This window comes from Dermochelys coriacea, chromosome 10, assembly GCF_009764565.3.
Source record: "Dermochelys coriacea isolate rDerCor1 chromosome 10, rDerCor1.pri.v4, whole genome shotgun sequence".
In the NCBI taxonomy this organism is placed as follows: domain Eukaryota; kingdom Metazoa; phylum Chordata; order Testudines; family Dermochelyidae; genus Dermochelys; species Dermochelys coriacea.
The window spans coordinates 80,470,909-80,488,448 of record NC_050077.1 but is presented as its reverse complement, the minus strand read 5'-3'; the positions used below and the strand labels follow the sequence as shown (position 1 = coordinate 80,488,448).

Here is a 17,540-nt window from a genome sequence, read left to right as displayed (position 1 = left end):
CAACCAAGAAGTTGCAGCTAGACTTCTACTTTAGGGATAACTGATAGCACTTTTTTTCTAAAATGTAGAAAGCAAGTTGATTGCTGTGTCTTTATCCATCTCCCAGCAAAACCCTGTGCAATTATCTTTGCTGGTCAGAGACTTCAGATTAGTGACTGTCCTGAATCCTTGAGGAGGGTGGCTCAGAGGTGTGAGCCTGAGCAATTAAATTGCAGATGGTAAATGAAACTGGAGTACTTTAACATCATAGGCAATAATATATTTTACTTTTTTTAAACAGATCTGTCTGCCACTCCGTCCAATGAAGAATTTAAAACAATTGTGGATCAGGATCCAGCTGACCTGACAGAAGTAGAAATTCAAGCTACTGATATACAACTTAAAGGTGCAGAAGAAATCAAATAACCTTTCCATCTGGATACAATGACGTTTTAGAAAGACCCAGATCTCTTAATATGCTCAAGTGTCACTGACTTCTCCCCCCTCCCCTTTAAACCTTGGATATGCTATGGAAATCTTATTCATGACATCAATGTAGCTGGATAAAATTAATCCATTTCTTTGTGTAAAAAAGCAGATATCGGCTCTAGTAGCTGTTTTTTCCAACACCATAATTCAGGAAAGGAAGCTATTTCAACTTTTTTTAAAAAAAAAAAAAAACTTGCTTTTTCCACACTGACAAAGGTATCAGTGAAAATATTGAACTATACTATGAAGTGACTTTTTTTTTTTTTTTTTTTTACAATTCCTCAAGTTTAACTTTCCTGAGTCTTGGAAGCCTGAGTTTGTATAAAGTTTTTTACATCATGTTAATTGTGGGTTTTTTTGTTTGATGGGGTTTTTTTTATAGAACATAAGTGATGGTTCAGTGTCAGGAACTTCTTGCTCAGTATGAACATGCACCCTGTCTTAACTGTTCTGAAGCATTTTGTAACAATACTTCATTATGAAATGCTTATATTTTAGTAAGTTATTTTATACAGCACCTTGAAAGTTATTAAATTTTAGAAACCAAATTTGAAAAATATTCTCTACATGCACTCATGATGGGCCACGCAGATTTGTTGATCAAATCTGCTCTAAACCTACTCTACTCATTTGTGTTGCTTAAGTCATGAGAAAATCACATGACAGGAAGTTAAGTAGCTTCAGATTTACAATTGTTAAAGCATTTGGGGGGGGGTATTGGATAGTGGACTTAGCCATTCATCAAATCATCTGATAATTCTGGTTATCCTTTTAAAGGATTTTTGCCTTCTACAACAAGTGCTATGTATTTATTCCCTTATTTGAATTTTTAGAGAAGGGAGTAAACAAAGAAAGCTTGCAAAACTTCATTGAAAATTAAGTTTAGAATAGGTTTTTTAATTGTGGTAGTATACCAATACAGGAAAGTTGAATGGACTTTCTGAAGGAATTGGATGTTTAACTTCCTTTTCTGCCTTTGAAAACCTCCCCAAATAAATTGTTTGTTCAGATGATAATCCTTTCATGCTTTATTGAAGTCAAACAATGTTACATTTAGCTTCATATTAATTTTGATAGTGGCAGCAAGGATCTTCTAAAATGGCCCTTCCATTAGTATGTTAAATACCCACAGAGGTTCCAGTAATCAAGTTAAAACCACATGTACCAGTAACCATGTTTGCTTATGCAGTAACTGAGTTAGAGGATAGTGAAAATCACCTACAACTCTAGTGATAATCTTGGAGTAAGGCCTGGAAGTGTGATTTAATTTGTATTGTAATGGTAGGCAGCTTTGAGTTTAAGTGCATTTTTGTGTAGCAAGCATATAAAGGGCAAAGCAGAACTGCTTCATTCACATTTAATGTAAACAGAGTTGTAGAATTAAAAGGTATTTAAAAGTTAAATAAATTTGATCAAAATTAAAGGGGCAAGATTAGTTGTGTTCTGGCTACATCAGTGTCATATTGCTTATGCAGATATATGTAGGTTCCCTCCAAGAATCTAGTTTAGAAAAAACAATGTCCAGTCAACTTTTTTTAGATCAAGATCAGATTTGTTTTTTTAAAAAGGCATCTTAAGTAGTTTACCACAATACAACCTTTAGTCTTTCAGTAAGAATACAGTAGTTAACCATGTATAAAACATCTTAAAATCAACTAGTGCTGTTTCACTCTAAAATCAGTGTTAAATTTTACTTAAGTACAGTTCAAATTAGCAAAAGCAGAAAACATTAAAAATAGTTTATCAATTTACACTGTTTTAAAATTGTGCAAACCTCCTTTAGTGGAGTACAGCTAAATACTATTTCATACTCAGTTACCAGCTGATACATCTAGTAGAGCCAAGTCCCTAATTTCCTCAAGCAGTTGGTACAAGCTGATTCCCTTTGTTTGGCAATACTCCTGATGTTCTTCTTGAATTACTTCAACCCTCTTTTTTTCTTGGGCAAGCAGAGCTTCCTCTGCAGATCTGGTGACTTCTTTTATTAAGTCAGTTTTCATTATGTGGAAATTCTTCTGGTAAAGCTCTGTGGCTGTATTCTTGTAAGGTATGTTGCTAATTATTTCAAGCTTGATGGTGTCAGGATGGCAGCGTGAACTCTGCACAGATACTTTTACCTTAGAAACGAAAGTACACAATTATTTTTTCCCTCATTTGTGTTCTGGTGCTTCCATTAGCAAATTTATTAAGACTTACTGTTATATGGTCAAACAGACTCAATGTAACATGTTCTCCAGCAACTGTAATGGAAGTAATTCTGTTCTGAAAACGCTGAAGAGAACCAGGTTTCCACACACACCTGCCATCAGACTGACAGGAGATGACCAAACCCTCCTTGTTCTTCAGATAAGCAGCACCTTTAATGCCATACCTACAAGATACACGAAGTGAAAATACAAATGTATTTTGACAATTATTGTACTATTAAGAACTATCAATCATTTTAGTGAATTTAAACTATCTCCACACCGAAGGAGGATTAAACCTATGTAAACAATACAGAATAGGAATGCATTGTATCTTGAGCATAATGCCCCTAACGTTTCAGGGACATTGACATCGAGTTTGAGGGAAGATATTTATCAAGCAATGACAGTGCTCAGCGTCTCAGTCATAAAGAGCCCCTCTGCAAAAAAATTACAATCTAAATACAACAAGCAGGCAGTTGAAGGAAAAAACCATAGTAAAACTAAAGATATTACACACTTATTCTGCATATCTGCCCTCCATTTAACCAGTGCTAAAGTCCATCTCACCACCCAACTCGGACACCTCAAGAAGCTAATCAGAAGCATAATTATACTGTCACTAGAAAGCAGGGTGCTCCTGCTACTTTAGCAGCACAAGCTGCTCTTCACTGGTATTCGGGGACTGGAAAAATCTCTCCTTACTGTGAAAGGTAGCGCTGTCCAACCTCTACACAGATCCAGCTGCTTTTCCCAATTCATTCAGTTCAGTATAGTTTGTTATACCACATGTTTAACACATTTAGGAGAGTGAAGCTATTTTAAACACTCATTTCCAAGATCAGAAATTCAAGATTAAAATTGTATCATGTAAGAGAGCTCCTGAGCCGATATCCCCCCAGCACATGATGCTAACGTACTGTCACTTACAGAAACCCGTATCTATAATTATGTTAGCATCATGGAAGCAATTCTTCTGGGTGCTGATACCACATCTTTATTTGGCCATGAAAGCTGAGCCACAAATGCTCCCAATCCATATAGTGTTGTCACATCTACTCGCTGAGCCACAAATGCTCCCAATCCATATAGTGTTGTCACATCTACTCACTCTCCCCACCACCACCCTTTTATCTTCAGACACAGATGGGATGCTATTAAAATAAGAAATAGGGCACAGCTGGTATCAACTCTAACCCCCTGAAAATCTAAATACCCTTTAAATTATGGGAGGAAATTAATGCAGTGCAAAGTAGAGGCAGCTGGGGAATACACAGTTTTAAACTTCCTCCAGGGAACAGAGTTGTCCTTTTTTCTACTATAAAAACACTTACTTAGTTTTAAGTAGACCAAATTAATTTTGTTATTGGAAAATTAATTTAAAGTAGTTGTTAGGGACACAAATTTCAATTAAAAGGAAGCTGGGCAACAGAAGGAGGAGGGTTCAGACAGTCATTTAAGGTCAGAAATTAAGAATTCAAAATAGATATACTGTATACATCATCCTCTTTCTTCCTTTTAGGTACTTTTTAGAGTCAAGGGCTAGAAAGCCATTGGGCCTAAATTAAAAAAAAAAAAAAAAACCATCTTCCAACACCCAACGACGCTATAGTCAGCTACTGCTACCTTTCTCAAGAAGTAGAAGTTTCCATTAATACAACAGTAATAGACCCTGCTAAATCTTATTTCTCTACCACCAGCAAGCCCTAACTTACCTTGGTACAAAAACAAGCACACCATTTGTTCGAATGGAGTAAATAACACCATCTGCTGTACAGCGCTCATCTGTTTCAGAGACTTTGTCTTTGAAATACATACACTGGAAAAGCTCAGTAGACTGTTTCTGGGCATGTTGTGCAGCCTGTCAAAAAAGAGTGCCCCATAAAAAGACTTTAGAAAGATGTTAAAATAAAATGTTCCAGAAGATGCTTATTTAACTTCAGGAATTTTAAGTCTCTAAAGGGTTCGGTTTTTTTTTTTTTTTTTTTACACACAAAAATACATCTTCATACAGCACAGACAAAAATGTATAATGTTAAAGTTTTTAACTCCTGGAAGAAAACAAACTAGCCAAATTCTTCAATTTTATAATTTTCATACTTTTCTGTTCCAGTTACCTTAAAGAGAGAACAGTATTTAAAGTCAAAATGCCTTAAGACAGACAGCTTTCCAAAGTTAATATCAATTACAGTGCAAACACATTAGGTAGTACTTCTGAAATGTTGTGCTACCATCTTGAACAGGGCTGAGCAGTCTGCATTTAACATCTCTTGTAGAAACTGAAATAAATGGAGTGTTAGCTACAATTAAATTGATTGAGTGTTAACCAACCCAAAGCAGCACCACTCCCTACAATAACATATGCAAAACCTGCAGACATATCCACAGGTATACTGATCAATACCCTCCTACAACACCGTTCAAGCCCATGGATCCTACAGATACTTATCACAGGTGGCATCTCTCATCCAGTGCATTAAATGTGCCAACAACAACTATGTGGGTGAAACAACACAATCACTATATTCTCAAATGAACTCACACAGAAAAATGATAAGACAAAAACCAGCCGATCTCCTGGGAGCAAACACTTCTCCCAAAATGGTCATTCCATATCTGACCTCTCAGTCCTCAAAGGAAACCTGCACAACACCTTCAAAAGGTGAGCCTAGGAACTTAAATTCATAATTCTACTAGACGCCAAAAACCAGGGACCTAATAAAGACACTGGATTTACGGCTTATTACAACAATCTGTAACCAACTAATCCACTTTTGTCCTTAACTATAGAAGTGCTAACTACCCACTTCACCTTGAATGGTCTCTTGCATCATGTTCCTTATCTGTTCCATCCCTTATTTAACTATGACACTGAGCACCTTTCCCAGACCTGAAGAAGGGCTCTATGTAAGCTCACAAGCTTGTGTCTTTCACCAACAGAAAATGGTCCAATAAAAGTTATTACCGCACCCACCTTGTCTTTTTATTGCAACCTTGTCAGGCCTGTGTTGGTTCTCCAGCTGCATAGCTCAATTTAGGGCTCGTCTACACTTGGAGCGCTGCATCTGTGCCACTGTCACACTTAAGCATAGACAGACGCTCACTACGGCCACAGGAGGGATTCTCCTGTTGCCACAGTTAATCCACCTCCCCAAGAGGCAGGAGCTAGGCTGGAGGAATTCTTTCATCCACCTCGCACTGGGGGTTAGTTCAGCATAGCTACACATCTCGGGGGAGTGGATTTTTCACATCCCTGAGAGATGCAGTTATGCCCATATAAGTTTCCACTGTAGGCCAGCCCTAATGTCATGTCTACACTACAAATTTTGATCAATGCAAGTTATGTAGGCATAAAGCTGCCACAGTTAGCATATGGCTTGTGTGCAGGCATACTTGGCTCCTCATATGGGCACTGCATGTACGCCCCAGGAGTGCTTGTGTTGACACATAGTGCAGTGCTCGATGGGTAGATATCCCAGTGTACAATCAAGCACACTGTCTTTTGGGAACTTTTGGCAATGCATGTGGGGCAGAAACGAGTTGTGCAAGGGTAACTGGGAGCCAGGGGTCAACTGTCTCCATCCACTCTCACTGCATCAGTCTCAGTACATCGACCATGGCTCAGTGCTGCTTGCAGAAGTGGTGGTATGACATTGCTGTAATGGGGCTCTTACATCAGTGGTACAAATTTAAGCGTAGACAAATGCAAAACTAGGTCCTTGACCTAACTTTGTAGTGTAGACCAGGCCCCTTCAAGCACATCACAGCTTTTAAAAAAAAGGATTATAGTTTATTTGGTGTGGGGAAATCCGTATCAGCTCCTTTTCCTTGCTGTTTGCAGAGAGAAGCCACTATCACCAACCCTACTCCCACTATTTCCTCCATTCTGAACAAATGGGATGGGAAGAATTAACAGGTGGACTAGGCCAGTACAGATGGAGCAGAAGCTAAGTACAGAGAGCTGGAGTCAGTGAAACTGGTCCACTAAGCGGCTCAGGAGTCCCTGGCTCCAGCAAGCTTTTTTATTTATTTTGTATACATTAAAGCATGTTAGGGAATATTTAGTGCACACCAGTACAGTCTACACAGAGACGAATTAAGGCACATTTAGTGAACTTTAGAAATCACACCCTCATCGTGAGCATTACCCTACTGTGCAGACAAGCCCTTAGGCTACTTTTAACTAGCTGCTGATGACACAATCTTTGCAGAGGTAGAAGGGGCTTTCTGTCCCAGAGAGAGGGATAGTCTCCCTCTGCAAGAAATCCAAAGCAAAAAGTGTAGCTAAAATCTATGATTTATTCTCTCTGCCCCTCCCTTTTCATAAGTGATGCAAGTCCCGTTACTTTTTAAACCTAAATTACTTGTTTGTCTCAAGATCTTATCACACTCTGTCCCTACAGATTTACAACTTTGTTAGCTGCTCTGTTAAAAGCTTGATACAGGAAAATTTACTTACAATCAGCAGAATATGTCTGACGCAAGTCAGGCTATGAAATGGCAAAATTTTTTTTTTTTAAATGATAATGTCAAGCATGTAGTTCTAGCAGGAACACCAAAAGATTTTGAAGGTTAATTCCCAAATTTTTATCCCAAGATAAAGAAGATAGCTACATATTCTCTGAATCAAGTTGTACATTTAGAACATCAGAACTTCAGTGAAAACTCACTAAAATTTTGGAAATAAGGGTTTTCAGGTCTGAAAAACATTAGAGAAGGAAATGGAAGAACTCCAAGATGCCCCATCAAATAAACTGAAGTATTGTTAACCTTCTTAAAATAAGTCATTCATTTTTAGCACTAATACAATAGATGAGAAAAGAAGCAACCTGGTTAATAAAAGGCCACAGTCTATTCCTCAGATGTGCACGTGGCTTCGAGAACAAAATTTAGCCCAATGGTACCAATTTTTGCTCACCTGCAGCAAGGAACACACAGACAGAAGACTCTCCGCCCTCCAAAATCAAAACACATTTTGGTATTTTCCATCCAATCTTTAGCATCTCCTGCCATCAAGGCTGCTTTCTGCACAGGCAAAACAGGGCCAGCTTCCCTATACAGTAGTTACGGTGTTGCCAAAATGCCGTGGCTCAGGCTGAAGCAGAGAAACCCGAAGTGTGGTTTGTGTTTTTCAAATCCTTACAACTCCAGGGCCTTCTTTGAGAAACATGATGTTTTAAAAAGTTGGGGTTTCTTGTTAATCGTTTAAAAAAAGGAATTACTACTTAAAATTTCTGTAGTATCCCTCATTGAATAAGCACATGTTGCAAGTTCCTGTATACTTTAAGTGTAGGAAGTACCCTGCCTTTCTCATGCTTCACCGCACACTCAAGAAGACTCAAACTTTGCATGCCTGGTTATGTGTTTTCCTGTTTTGCCTCAGTGTAAGCTGTAATGACAATTTCAAGTTTTTTACTTTTATTCCTTTGATTTCGGTCTCAACTTTACACTGGTATTTAATTATGTTTGATAATTATTTAATTAAAAGACTAACTTTACTATGTGTTACTGCAGCACCCAGAGGCTCCCAATCAGGATCAGGTCCCATTGCACAAGGTATTGTTCAAACTCATCTGAAGACCTAACTGCCGTCCATCTTACCCTGTTTCTTTTGTTGATGTGTCTACACAATTCTTCAAGATCTTTGTTGCTGAACAAATTAACCGTAACATCTACTTTAGTATCTTTTAAAGTGGCAGCCATTAGCAGTCTGTGGACGACAATATCAGCATATCTTCTAATTGGAGAAGTAAAATGGGTATATTTATCTAGGGCAAGTCCTAAGACAAAAGGAGACAGTGACGAAAAAAAGTTATTAAAAAACAAAACAAGTGATTTAACAAAGATACATGGAACCACACACATACACACACACTGGTACCATAATGATGGAACTCTTCCTCAGGGCATGAGCCAGTCGAGAAGTACAGTGCATTAGACATTGCCTGAGTAGCCATGGACCGCAGTAATTTATTCACAGTTGGATCTAAGGGATCATCTGCTTTACTCAGAGAATCAGCCAGTGCTTTATTAGACCTATCAAAAACAAACCATGAATTCTTCATTACGCGTCCCTGAACATTAGAGCGTGCGATTAAAGAACAGCAAGGCAATACACATTCAAGTAATTAATAATCAGCTTGCATTCTGCTTAGTCATTAAAACATCTATACCAAAAATTGTAGCAGCACCTCTGCCCTAGAACAGTATTCTTACTTGAAAATGTCAAATTCATTTAAAAAGAAAAGCAGTACTTGTGGCACCTTAGAGACTAACAAATTTATTAGAGCATAAGCTTTCGTGAGCTACAGCTCACTTCATCGGATGCATCCGATGAAGTGAGCTGTAGCTCACGAAAGCTTATGCTCAAATAAATTTGTTAGTCTCTAAGGTTGCCACAAGTACTGCTTTTCTTTTTGTGAATACAGACTAACACGGCTGCTACTCTGAAAATTTCATTTAGTTACTCTTCCTCTTCTGCTCCTCTGATGCATGCCATGTGAGGGCCAGGCAGGACTGGAGCATGGGGGCTACTCTATCCTTCTTTCCATGAAGTTGCCCAGTATCATAAAATGGACGGAGGAGCTGGTTTCACCCACTCTACAAGCAGTGGTCTGCAGAGCGGGCCACATATGACAGATGGGGTAAGCTGCACCCCAACCAAAAGGATGTAGTTGTGAATATACAGGTACTCACAGGGGCTCCGGAAGGTACTTCCTTTCATGTCACACTGGTCCACACCACGACCTTCATTGGTATAACCTTTCCCTACAATTTATATTCCACTGAATTTCCTTTACTCAAACAAGGGCAATCTCTCAGGTTGCTACCAGAGGAACTAGGGAGCAACCAAAGCTAGAACTATCTTAAAAATCAGAGTGAACACAATTTGGCCCTGCCACACTGACTGGACAGAATATTTGGACACATTTACACTCAGGCCAGAAGGGACCATCATGATCATCTAGTTTCTAATCTGACTTATTACACATTGCAGGCCACAGAACTTCACCCACACACTCTTCTAATAAGCCCATAACCTCTCACTGAGTTAATGCAGTCCTCATATCTTGATTTGAAGACTTCAAGTTACAGAGAATCCACCATTTTCTCTAGTTCAAACCAGCATGTGACCCGTGCACGCTGCAGAAGAAGGAGAAAACCCCCCAGAGTCTCCGTCAGTCTGACCTAGGAAAAATTCTTTCCTGACCACAAATACGGCAATCAGTTAGATCCTGACCATGTTGACGAGACCCACCAGACACCTGGGAAAAAATTCTCAGTAGTAACTCGGAGCCCTCCCCCTCTACTGTCTCATCTCCGGCCACAGGAGCTATTTGCTAATAGCAGTCTCCTCATATCATCCCCTCCATAAACTTATCAAGGTCAGTCTTAAAACAAGTTAGGTTTTTTGCCCCCACTACTCCCCTTGGAAGACTGTTCCAGATGACTCGGGTAACATCTATTCCTAGCCCAGCCAAATGAACTTCAGATAACATCCCTCAGTTAGAATGGCAACACCCAATTCATTGAAAGGCTATACTGAAATGAGAAGTCAATTACAGTGACTTATCATAGTTTGTAAATATTTGTCTATAGTTAACCACTGGAATTTCACTCTGAGTGCTCAAAACAAATTAAGAGAAGTAAAAGGTACCGTGTGTCTATAGAAAAGCCTTTGGCACTGGCGCATTCTCGGAGCTCAGAAAAAAACTCTTGTCGTGGTGGAGGGTGTTGGCGCAGCAAAGCGTGGTGAGGAAAGTCCTCCCAAATCATCTTTGCCACCCAGTGGTTGGCAAGGATCATACATTCAGCAACAGTCTCATGCACCTCCAGTGGCTGTTTAGGGATGAGATCATGAATATTCTTTTTATCATCCAGCTGCACTCTTATTTCTACTCCTTCCAGCTCTAGAGCACCACAGCTGTCACGTTGAGCCCGAATATGTCGAGCTATATCAGTCAGTTTTCCTATTGCCCAGACCAATTCTTCCAGCTTCTGTTGTCTAGTTCTCTCATCCAGTTCTTTGAGTTCTAGGATATCATCAACAACACTTAGGTCACCATCTAATAATCCTTGAGCTACCTCGTAGACCAGTTTGTACGAAGACTGAATGATGGTTCTGTTGTACCAGACTCTCAGGATTTCATAGGAATTTTTATCTAGCTCCCACATGACACTGACAGCATACCTTAAAAATAAAAATCTCAGTTAATCAACCACTTCCAGTTTTCATAAAACAGAACTTGAAAGATGTCAACATGTGACAAACCTACAGATTCCATTTTGTTTCTTGTACTAACAGCTCCATCATTATACTTCATGAAACAAACGGGCATGGTAGTGCCACTTGCTCATGCACTTGCCTTTCAACCTTGGGGACAACGTGGCCAATACATGAAGATGAATTATATCAGCAATGGCAGTATTTTACTTCTAAGAAATACAGCCACTTTTGTTTTTCAAGCACAGTTGTTCTGTAATGTTTTCATTTACTTTGAAGGCATTTTAGTGAAATGTACCAAGAGCATCTTGATTTTTGTTATTTTTAACCTATAAAAAGTCCATGTTTTATATTTATATTTCTCATTGGCTCAGGTGATTGGTAATTAGAAAGAACAGTTGTTACTGTGGGTCTTTGAGATGTATTGTCCATGTGGATTCCACTCTTGGTATGCATTGCCTCATTCGTGCATGAGTGGATTCTTTTAGCCAGCAATATTCGTTGAGGTCACACTTACACCCCATATGTCCTTAAACCCCCCTCAATCTGAGGGCATAAAGCATGGAACAGGCCCAGCCATCCCTCAGTTGCTTCGCCAATACAAAATCCCGGAGAAGGACTCTGTACTAGCAGGGGAGGAGAGTGGGTCATAGAATCCACATGGACAACACATCTCAAAGGACTACAGTCATTGTTAAGGTAAGTAACCCTTCTCTCTTCTTTGAGTTATTGCCCCCATGGATTCCACTCTTGGCAAGCTCAAGAGCTTGGGGTGGAATCTTGGTTTACCTGGCCACTAATGGAGAGGGACTGTGGTTAGCAATGTCCTTCCTTACGGTGTCCATAGGAGGCTTGCATCAAAGTCTCAAGGAGGAACAACCTCAGGCTGGCTCCTGTAGCTTTCCGAGTTTGCTTAAAGAGAACAATGTTCTCAGCAATAGGTCCTTCTCCTATGCGCTCATTGTTAATCAGTACTGAAGCATCACAGGAACCCCAGAGATTTAGCTCCTGCCATGTTGCAAGCACTTTCGTATGAGTGGGAGGGCTGTCTAGCCTCAACTGAAAAAAATCTGTTTTTTTTTTTCCCCTGGTCAACAGGCAAATAACTATATGAACTAGTAACTAACTAAGCTGCAACACAACTAATTGTAGAATAGTGCAAAGAGAAGGCAGATGCTACACAGGTTCTGTCTCACAACCTTGGGCAGTAAGAAGGAACTGAGGGATGCCCTAGGGAGAGGAAGGAGGCTGAGGACATCTAGGGCATAGATGTGAGCCCAACAGACACCTATATTGCACACTTGGGGCACCTACACACCAGGAGTGGAGTCCATGTGGACAATCAAAGAAGAGAAGACCCTTTCATCTCTAGGTCACCAGTTAAATTAAGTTCTGGTTGCCTAAGTTATTAACATCTGATGGCAATTCCTATTGTAGAGGTGTCCGCATCAAGAAACATCAAGCACAACTGATACCCTTTTGTGGACAGACTCAGGTACCAATGTTTGAATGGGTATAAAAAACAACTATACTTTAACCTGTAGAATTGCTGTTAGCATGAAATTCATCCCCAAAAAATCTCTTTAAAAATGGAGAGGAATGGCCATTAAGGGAGTATTACCAAAGGGACACTTACATGCCAAAAAATGTTGTGGGAATATATTACATTTTAATAAAAAGGCCCCTCCTCAATTTCAATTGTGATTGCACACTAAGGCTCTAATATTACAAAGAGTTATGTACATACTGGACTGGTCAACAGAACTATTCTCACTAAATAAAAAGTTAGCACGTATAAATCTTTGTAGGATCATAGTCTAAGTCAGTTCTTTCACAGGTAAGATAGCAATTTTTTTAAAATGCATGTAATTTTCTAACTTGGGTATTTAAAAAAATGCACATACTTACATGTTTCCCAATTTTTTTAAAGAAGTGGTCCCCGTGATGCTGTATAAAAATGACTGTTTACACTAATACAGTCACCATGGGTACCAAGTTGCAATAAATCTTACACAAAGTACACCATATAAGGTTTCAGAGTAGCAGCCGTGTTAGTCTGTATCCGCAAAAAGAAAAGGAGTATTTGTTAGTCTCCCACAAGTACTCCTTTTCTTTATACCATGTAAGGTATCAATGGAAAAGTTATGATTATGATTATCCTGTTTATATGCAAGTACCATCTTTGTATCTGAAGTAATGAGTATTTGCTATGTGCTTGTATCTTAAACCTGTGTTGTATTTCTGGGTGACACCCTCCTGACAGATTTACATCAAGGCTAGACAGCTATGTGTTGATGGCCCTTGAGGATCCTTCAGACTCACAATGGGCCACAGACAAAACTCACTCTGCCCAGATAGCTCTTCCTGAGGATGCCTCAGACAACAAGGAGCCAATGGCCACCTCCTACGATTCAGCAAACTACGTAAGAACGTATGATATGCTCATATGACCCGACTCCATCTTGGGCCAGTAATTTTCCATGCACCTGGGCTGTGGGCTTTGCTTGGAACAGTAAACTTCCATGCACATGGCAAAGTGTATAAGAGACCTCTGAGACCCCTCCATTTTGCCTCTTTCCTGCTCTAAATTCTCTGGACAGTGGATTTACAACTAAAAGGAGCATCTTGAACTGTAGACTGAGGACCTTCCAACCTTTTGGAAATTACCAGAGAGACTTTTGCAAGCCAGCAGTCTGTTCTATCACTGCTACAAATCTAATATTAGGACTTTGCAATCACTTGTATGTATATGATTCATTAACCATTTATAACACTCTTCTTTTTTATTAATACATCTGTAGTTAGTTTACTAAGGATTGGCTGACAGCGTGATATTTGGCCATTGGCTCTGGAATGCCTAAACGGGACTGTGTTTGGCTTCTGGTTAACCAGTGTGGTACTGCAGAAGCTGCTTTGTTACTGGCTTGGTGAATCTAATTATAGAATAAACCACTAGTTTTTGGGGATTGTCTGCTGTATTTCTTGCAGTCTGCCCTGAGTATGGCACTCTCAGCATGGCCCTTCCAGGCACCTGGTCACAATTCCTTATTAGTTTTACGGAATTAATCTCACTACACATGGAATATTTATATACATGATCCCAAACATGTTAATATTGGATGTTTGTACAAGGGATGTACTCAAGTAGTTGCTGGTAGCAATAAAGTTATTTGTGTAATCCTTCGTGCATCAGTAGATCCCTCTTTAGTCATAAATATTACAAAAATCATACCTTTCAACTCTGCTAAGAAGAGAGCATAAATCAGCGCTCAGGATGGAAGGCAGCATATCATAACGACGATCAGCTAAATAATAGGTTGTTGCCCTGAACATAAAACACATTTATTGTACTCTTCACAGGGACACATTCATGTACATCTCTCAAGCAGTTTGCAACATAAGCATAGCTTCAGCATAACAAGATACAAATATCAGCATGATTTCAAAAGGTTAGTTTTACACAATGCACACAAGGGAAGTAATGCAATCAAGTTAAATAAACATTCATTTACAAACTATGGGCCCAATCCTGCTTTCCTCATGCAACTTCAATCTGGAGTTGTGGGGACACAAGGAATGCAGGGTTAAAGCCTAAACAGTCAGGGAAAAATAATAGATTATTCATAGACTGTACCATGCATCTTCACTACTGGCTATCAAGTTTATGTAAGTCTGCAATTACATAAAGCAATATATTTAATAAAAAACGTTTGAATATTTTAATTTCAAAATAATGGAAAGACTGAAAAAGGACTGACATCTAGCAAATGAAAATCCAGTACGTCAGTATCCTTCTCACAGTCATAAGTTTTCCAGCTGACGATTTTAAGGATCAGAAATTTCACTTGTTGGCTCTGCTGTGTGACAGCACAAAAGAGCCTCTCTTATGCTTTAAGCAATGATGTGTATATGCTGGAATTCATGTAAGGGCTGCTTCCTGTGCTACAGATGTTCTGTCTTCTGTAAAGATAAAGGCCCTCCCAAAATAAACGAGTATAGCAGCACTGAAATAATATGGGACAATACTTTTAATTGCATAAAATTATTAAGTTTACTAAACTTCAAGGCATGACTCACTGAGAAGGAGACATTTTATGGATAAAAAAAAAAGGACACAAGACTGCTCAACAGGGATTCCTTCCCCCATTATCCTGCTGTCTCCAGAGCAGGCAGCAGGCCACCAGTGGCTCACTATATATTTTTGCAGCAGCTGAGCCTAGTGAACATGACACCTTATCTACCTACTTTAATTTTAAAAAGCGGGTTTTGTTGTCGTCAGTTACTCTTTAGAAAAGCAACAGGCTTCCCACACTCAGTTATCTCTTTATATTGTTTAAGACAGTCTCACTACAAACTTCCAGCTCCTCTTCGTTCCTCAATATGCTTTACACTTTCCATAGTAAATAAAACTTACCTTGCTCTGGCCTCAATGTCAGTGTAAGAATTTACTGCCACAAAATGGGTTACATCTGCAATATGGACACCTAGCTCTAGGTTCCCATTGGCTAGTGTCCTAATGGACAATGCATCATCCACATCTTCACAACCTTTGGGGTCAATGCTGAATACTAAATGCGTATTCCTCAAGTCAATGCGTTTTAGCTCCTCCTCTGGATTCACCTTCCATGGATTCTCTGAGGTACTGGAAGGCATCTCACACATCTGCGCAAAGAGTATTGGCAATCATAATTTTATGATTTTTCTACATACAGAGGTTACAAACTAGATTTAAAATTCCCTTTTTCTCTTACAGTGCCACAAAATATCAGTATCTATTACTGGATTATAAATTTTTCATTCAGGAAACAGACATTTGAAACATGTTCCCTCTTTGTATTCTCCAAGTCTTTCCTTCATGTTTGCCTTACAGAAAGTAATAATGTCCCATACTTTAATATGGTAATCTTCCAAGTGACCTTTGGAGACTAATAACTGAGTGATATTACAGGTCTGGCAAATATCAATAATGTATCTTGTCTTTTGCATATCTGTTTATGGCACTCAGTTTATAAAGGTATACAATAGACAGAATCAAAACACTCTGCTTGGACAGCAGGTCCCTGCTCCTGTTGGAATCAATGGGAATTGTGACACTGAGTTCACAATAGTAAGACTGAGCTATAAAGGATCATTATTATGAACACCTCATATTAAAGACAGAACTATTTTAAAACTCCACCTAGAACGACTATATTGCAGCAGAAATTCTCCAACTCTTTCACAGTGTGAAGCACATCTTAACAGAGAGATTATCTCAAACCTACTTTCCCTTGTGACTTGCAATTGTATAATATGATTTGGTGCAATGATAGCAATTGCTTAGGTGAAAAGTAGTCTTAATCCTGTATTTTCAGAAACTGGAAATTGGTGGGATGAGAGATGGTGCCAGGTGATCAGCTAGCTCTTTTCAAACCATCCGTGGGTTCCTCTCTTTGGGAGACCACAGTTTGGGAACCACAATGTTAAAGAGTGCAATTAAGCACGAAATCAAACCTGGGCTGCTGAGAAAGGGGCAACAGAAATGCCGTTCTCCACTAGAATAACTGCAGTTTCCCCTTCGAGATCTCCTATCCGTCCTAAAACTCGTACAAAATGTCCATTTGGATACACAGACGTGGACTCCCAAGAATCAATACGCACAATAACTCGACAGTCCTGCGGTAAGACAATAACTCACGTTAGGGCAGCAATGCATTACTGAAAAGCAATCAACGTAAGTGTTAGCAAAGACACAAATAGTGAAATCGAAAGACACTGGCAATCATAAAAATAAATAAAATACACACTGAAGGAGACTATACATTTTCCTTATCAAAGACTATGGCTAAGCATTTAATAACAGAATCTGCATCATTAAATTAAAAATCAAGATGCATGTATGTTTACATTTACTCATATCTGACGTACAATGGGGCAGAGAATCAAGAAGTCATAGCTCCTTTCTGATGCCACCTCTGCTGCCTCCAGATGATATCGGCTGCAGCAGAGAATCTAGGCCATGTTGTTTTTAAACTTAAAGTCAGTACTATCATTCATACTATCCCACACAATCTTTATACTAGCATATGAGAGTCATAATCTATTATTAAAAAAAAAAAAAAAAGAAGTCAGAGATAGCTGATAAATTCTTAATTTCATGGTGGAATTAGAATTTGTTATCCAAACTACCAGAATTTACTTCTTGATCATTAAAAATTATATATATATATTAGCTACTTGAAGCTACTTGTCGCAAAATATATTACAGTCTATAACCAGCAGTCGGAAGGAAGGAGACCCATGTGTTTTAATTCACATGTAGTTCATTTGTGGCTAATGCTGTAAGTAATAATTTTATGACGGCATTTCATGTGTTCATTATGTGCTTGCTGCTGCTGGACTGCCATGAAAATAAGATGTTGCATCTGTTTCTGAGGACTGACTGAGATTGAGGAGGAAAATTTAAATAAAAGTGGATATAGCAACTATCAAACACTACATATATCAAAAATACAGCCTCTTACCTCATCTCCCATGTATTTATTTACATTTATTTTACATGTAAGATTTTGGGGGCAGTGAATATTTATTTTATTTGTCTGTACATCTATAAAAGCATTGCCCAAATAATACTGCATTTGGGATTTAGTCTGAAAGGACATATGCAAGATAGATTATACTTC

At 38.9% G+C, this 17,540-nt stretch overlaps 2 protein-coding genes across 12 annotated transcripts in view; one reads left to right on the top strand and one right to left on the bottom strand.

The window, feature by feature from the left end:
* TIPIN (TIMELESS interacting protein) overlaps positions 1-1,484 on the top strand; it is a 37,009-nt gene extending 35,525 nt beyond the window's left edge. For 5 of the 6 annotated variants that reach the window (XM_038419310.2, XM_043494116.1, XM_043494117.1 and 2 more), the window contains one exon: positions 281-813. In XM_038419310.2, the coding sequence (XP_038275238.1) occupies positions 281-405 (125 nt within the window). In that variant the 3' untranslated portion in view covers positions 406-813. Of the gene's footprint in view, positions 1-280 lie in introns of all 6 variants that reach the window. The other variant, XM_043494115.1, reaches the window with a different exon arrangement.
* The window catches only part of DIS3L (DIS3 like exosome 3'-5' exoribonuclease), a 31,985-nt gene continuing 14,689 nt past the window's right edge, over positions 245-17,540 (bottom strand). For 5 of the 6 annotated variants that reach the window (XM_038419304.2, XM_043494110.1, XM_043494112.1 and 2 more), the window contains 9 exons: positions 16,372-16,533; positions 15,293-15,540; positions 14,111-14,203; positions 10,312-10,845; positions 8,536-8,690; positions 8,256-8,434; positions 4,370-4,515; positions 2,665-2,839; positions 245-2,585 (listed from right to left, as the gene is read on the bottom strand). In XM_038419304.2, coding sequence (XP_038275232.1) covers positions 2,280-2,585; positions 2,665-2,839; positions 4,370-4,515; positions 8,256-8,434; positions 8,536-8,690; positions 10,312-10,845; positions 14,111-14,203; positions 15,293-15,540; positions 16,372-16,533 — 1,998 coding nt within the window. In that variant the 3' untranslated portion in view covers positions 245-2,279. Of the gene's footprint in view, positions 2,586-2,664; positions 2,840-4,369; positions 4,516-6,083; positions 6,311-8,255; positions 8,435-8,535; positions 8,691-10,311; positions 10,846-14,110; positions 14,204-15,292; positions 15,541-16,371; positions 16,534-17,540 lie in introns of those variants that run through there. The other variant, XM_043494111.1, reaches the window with a different exon arrangement.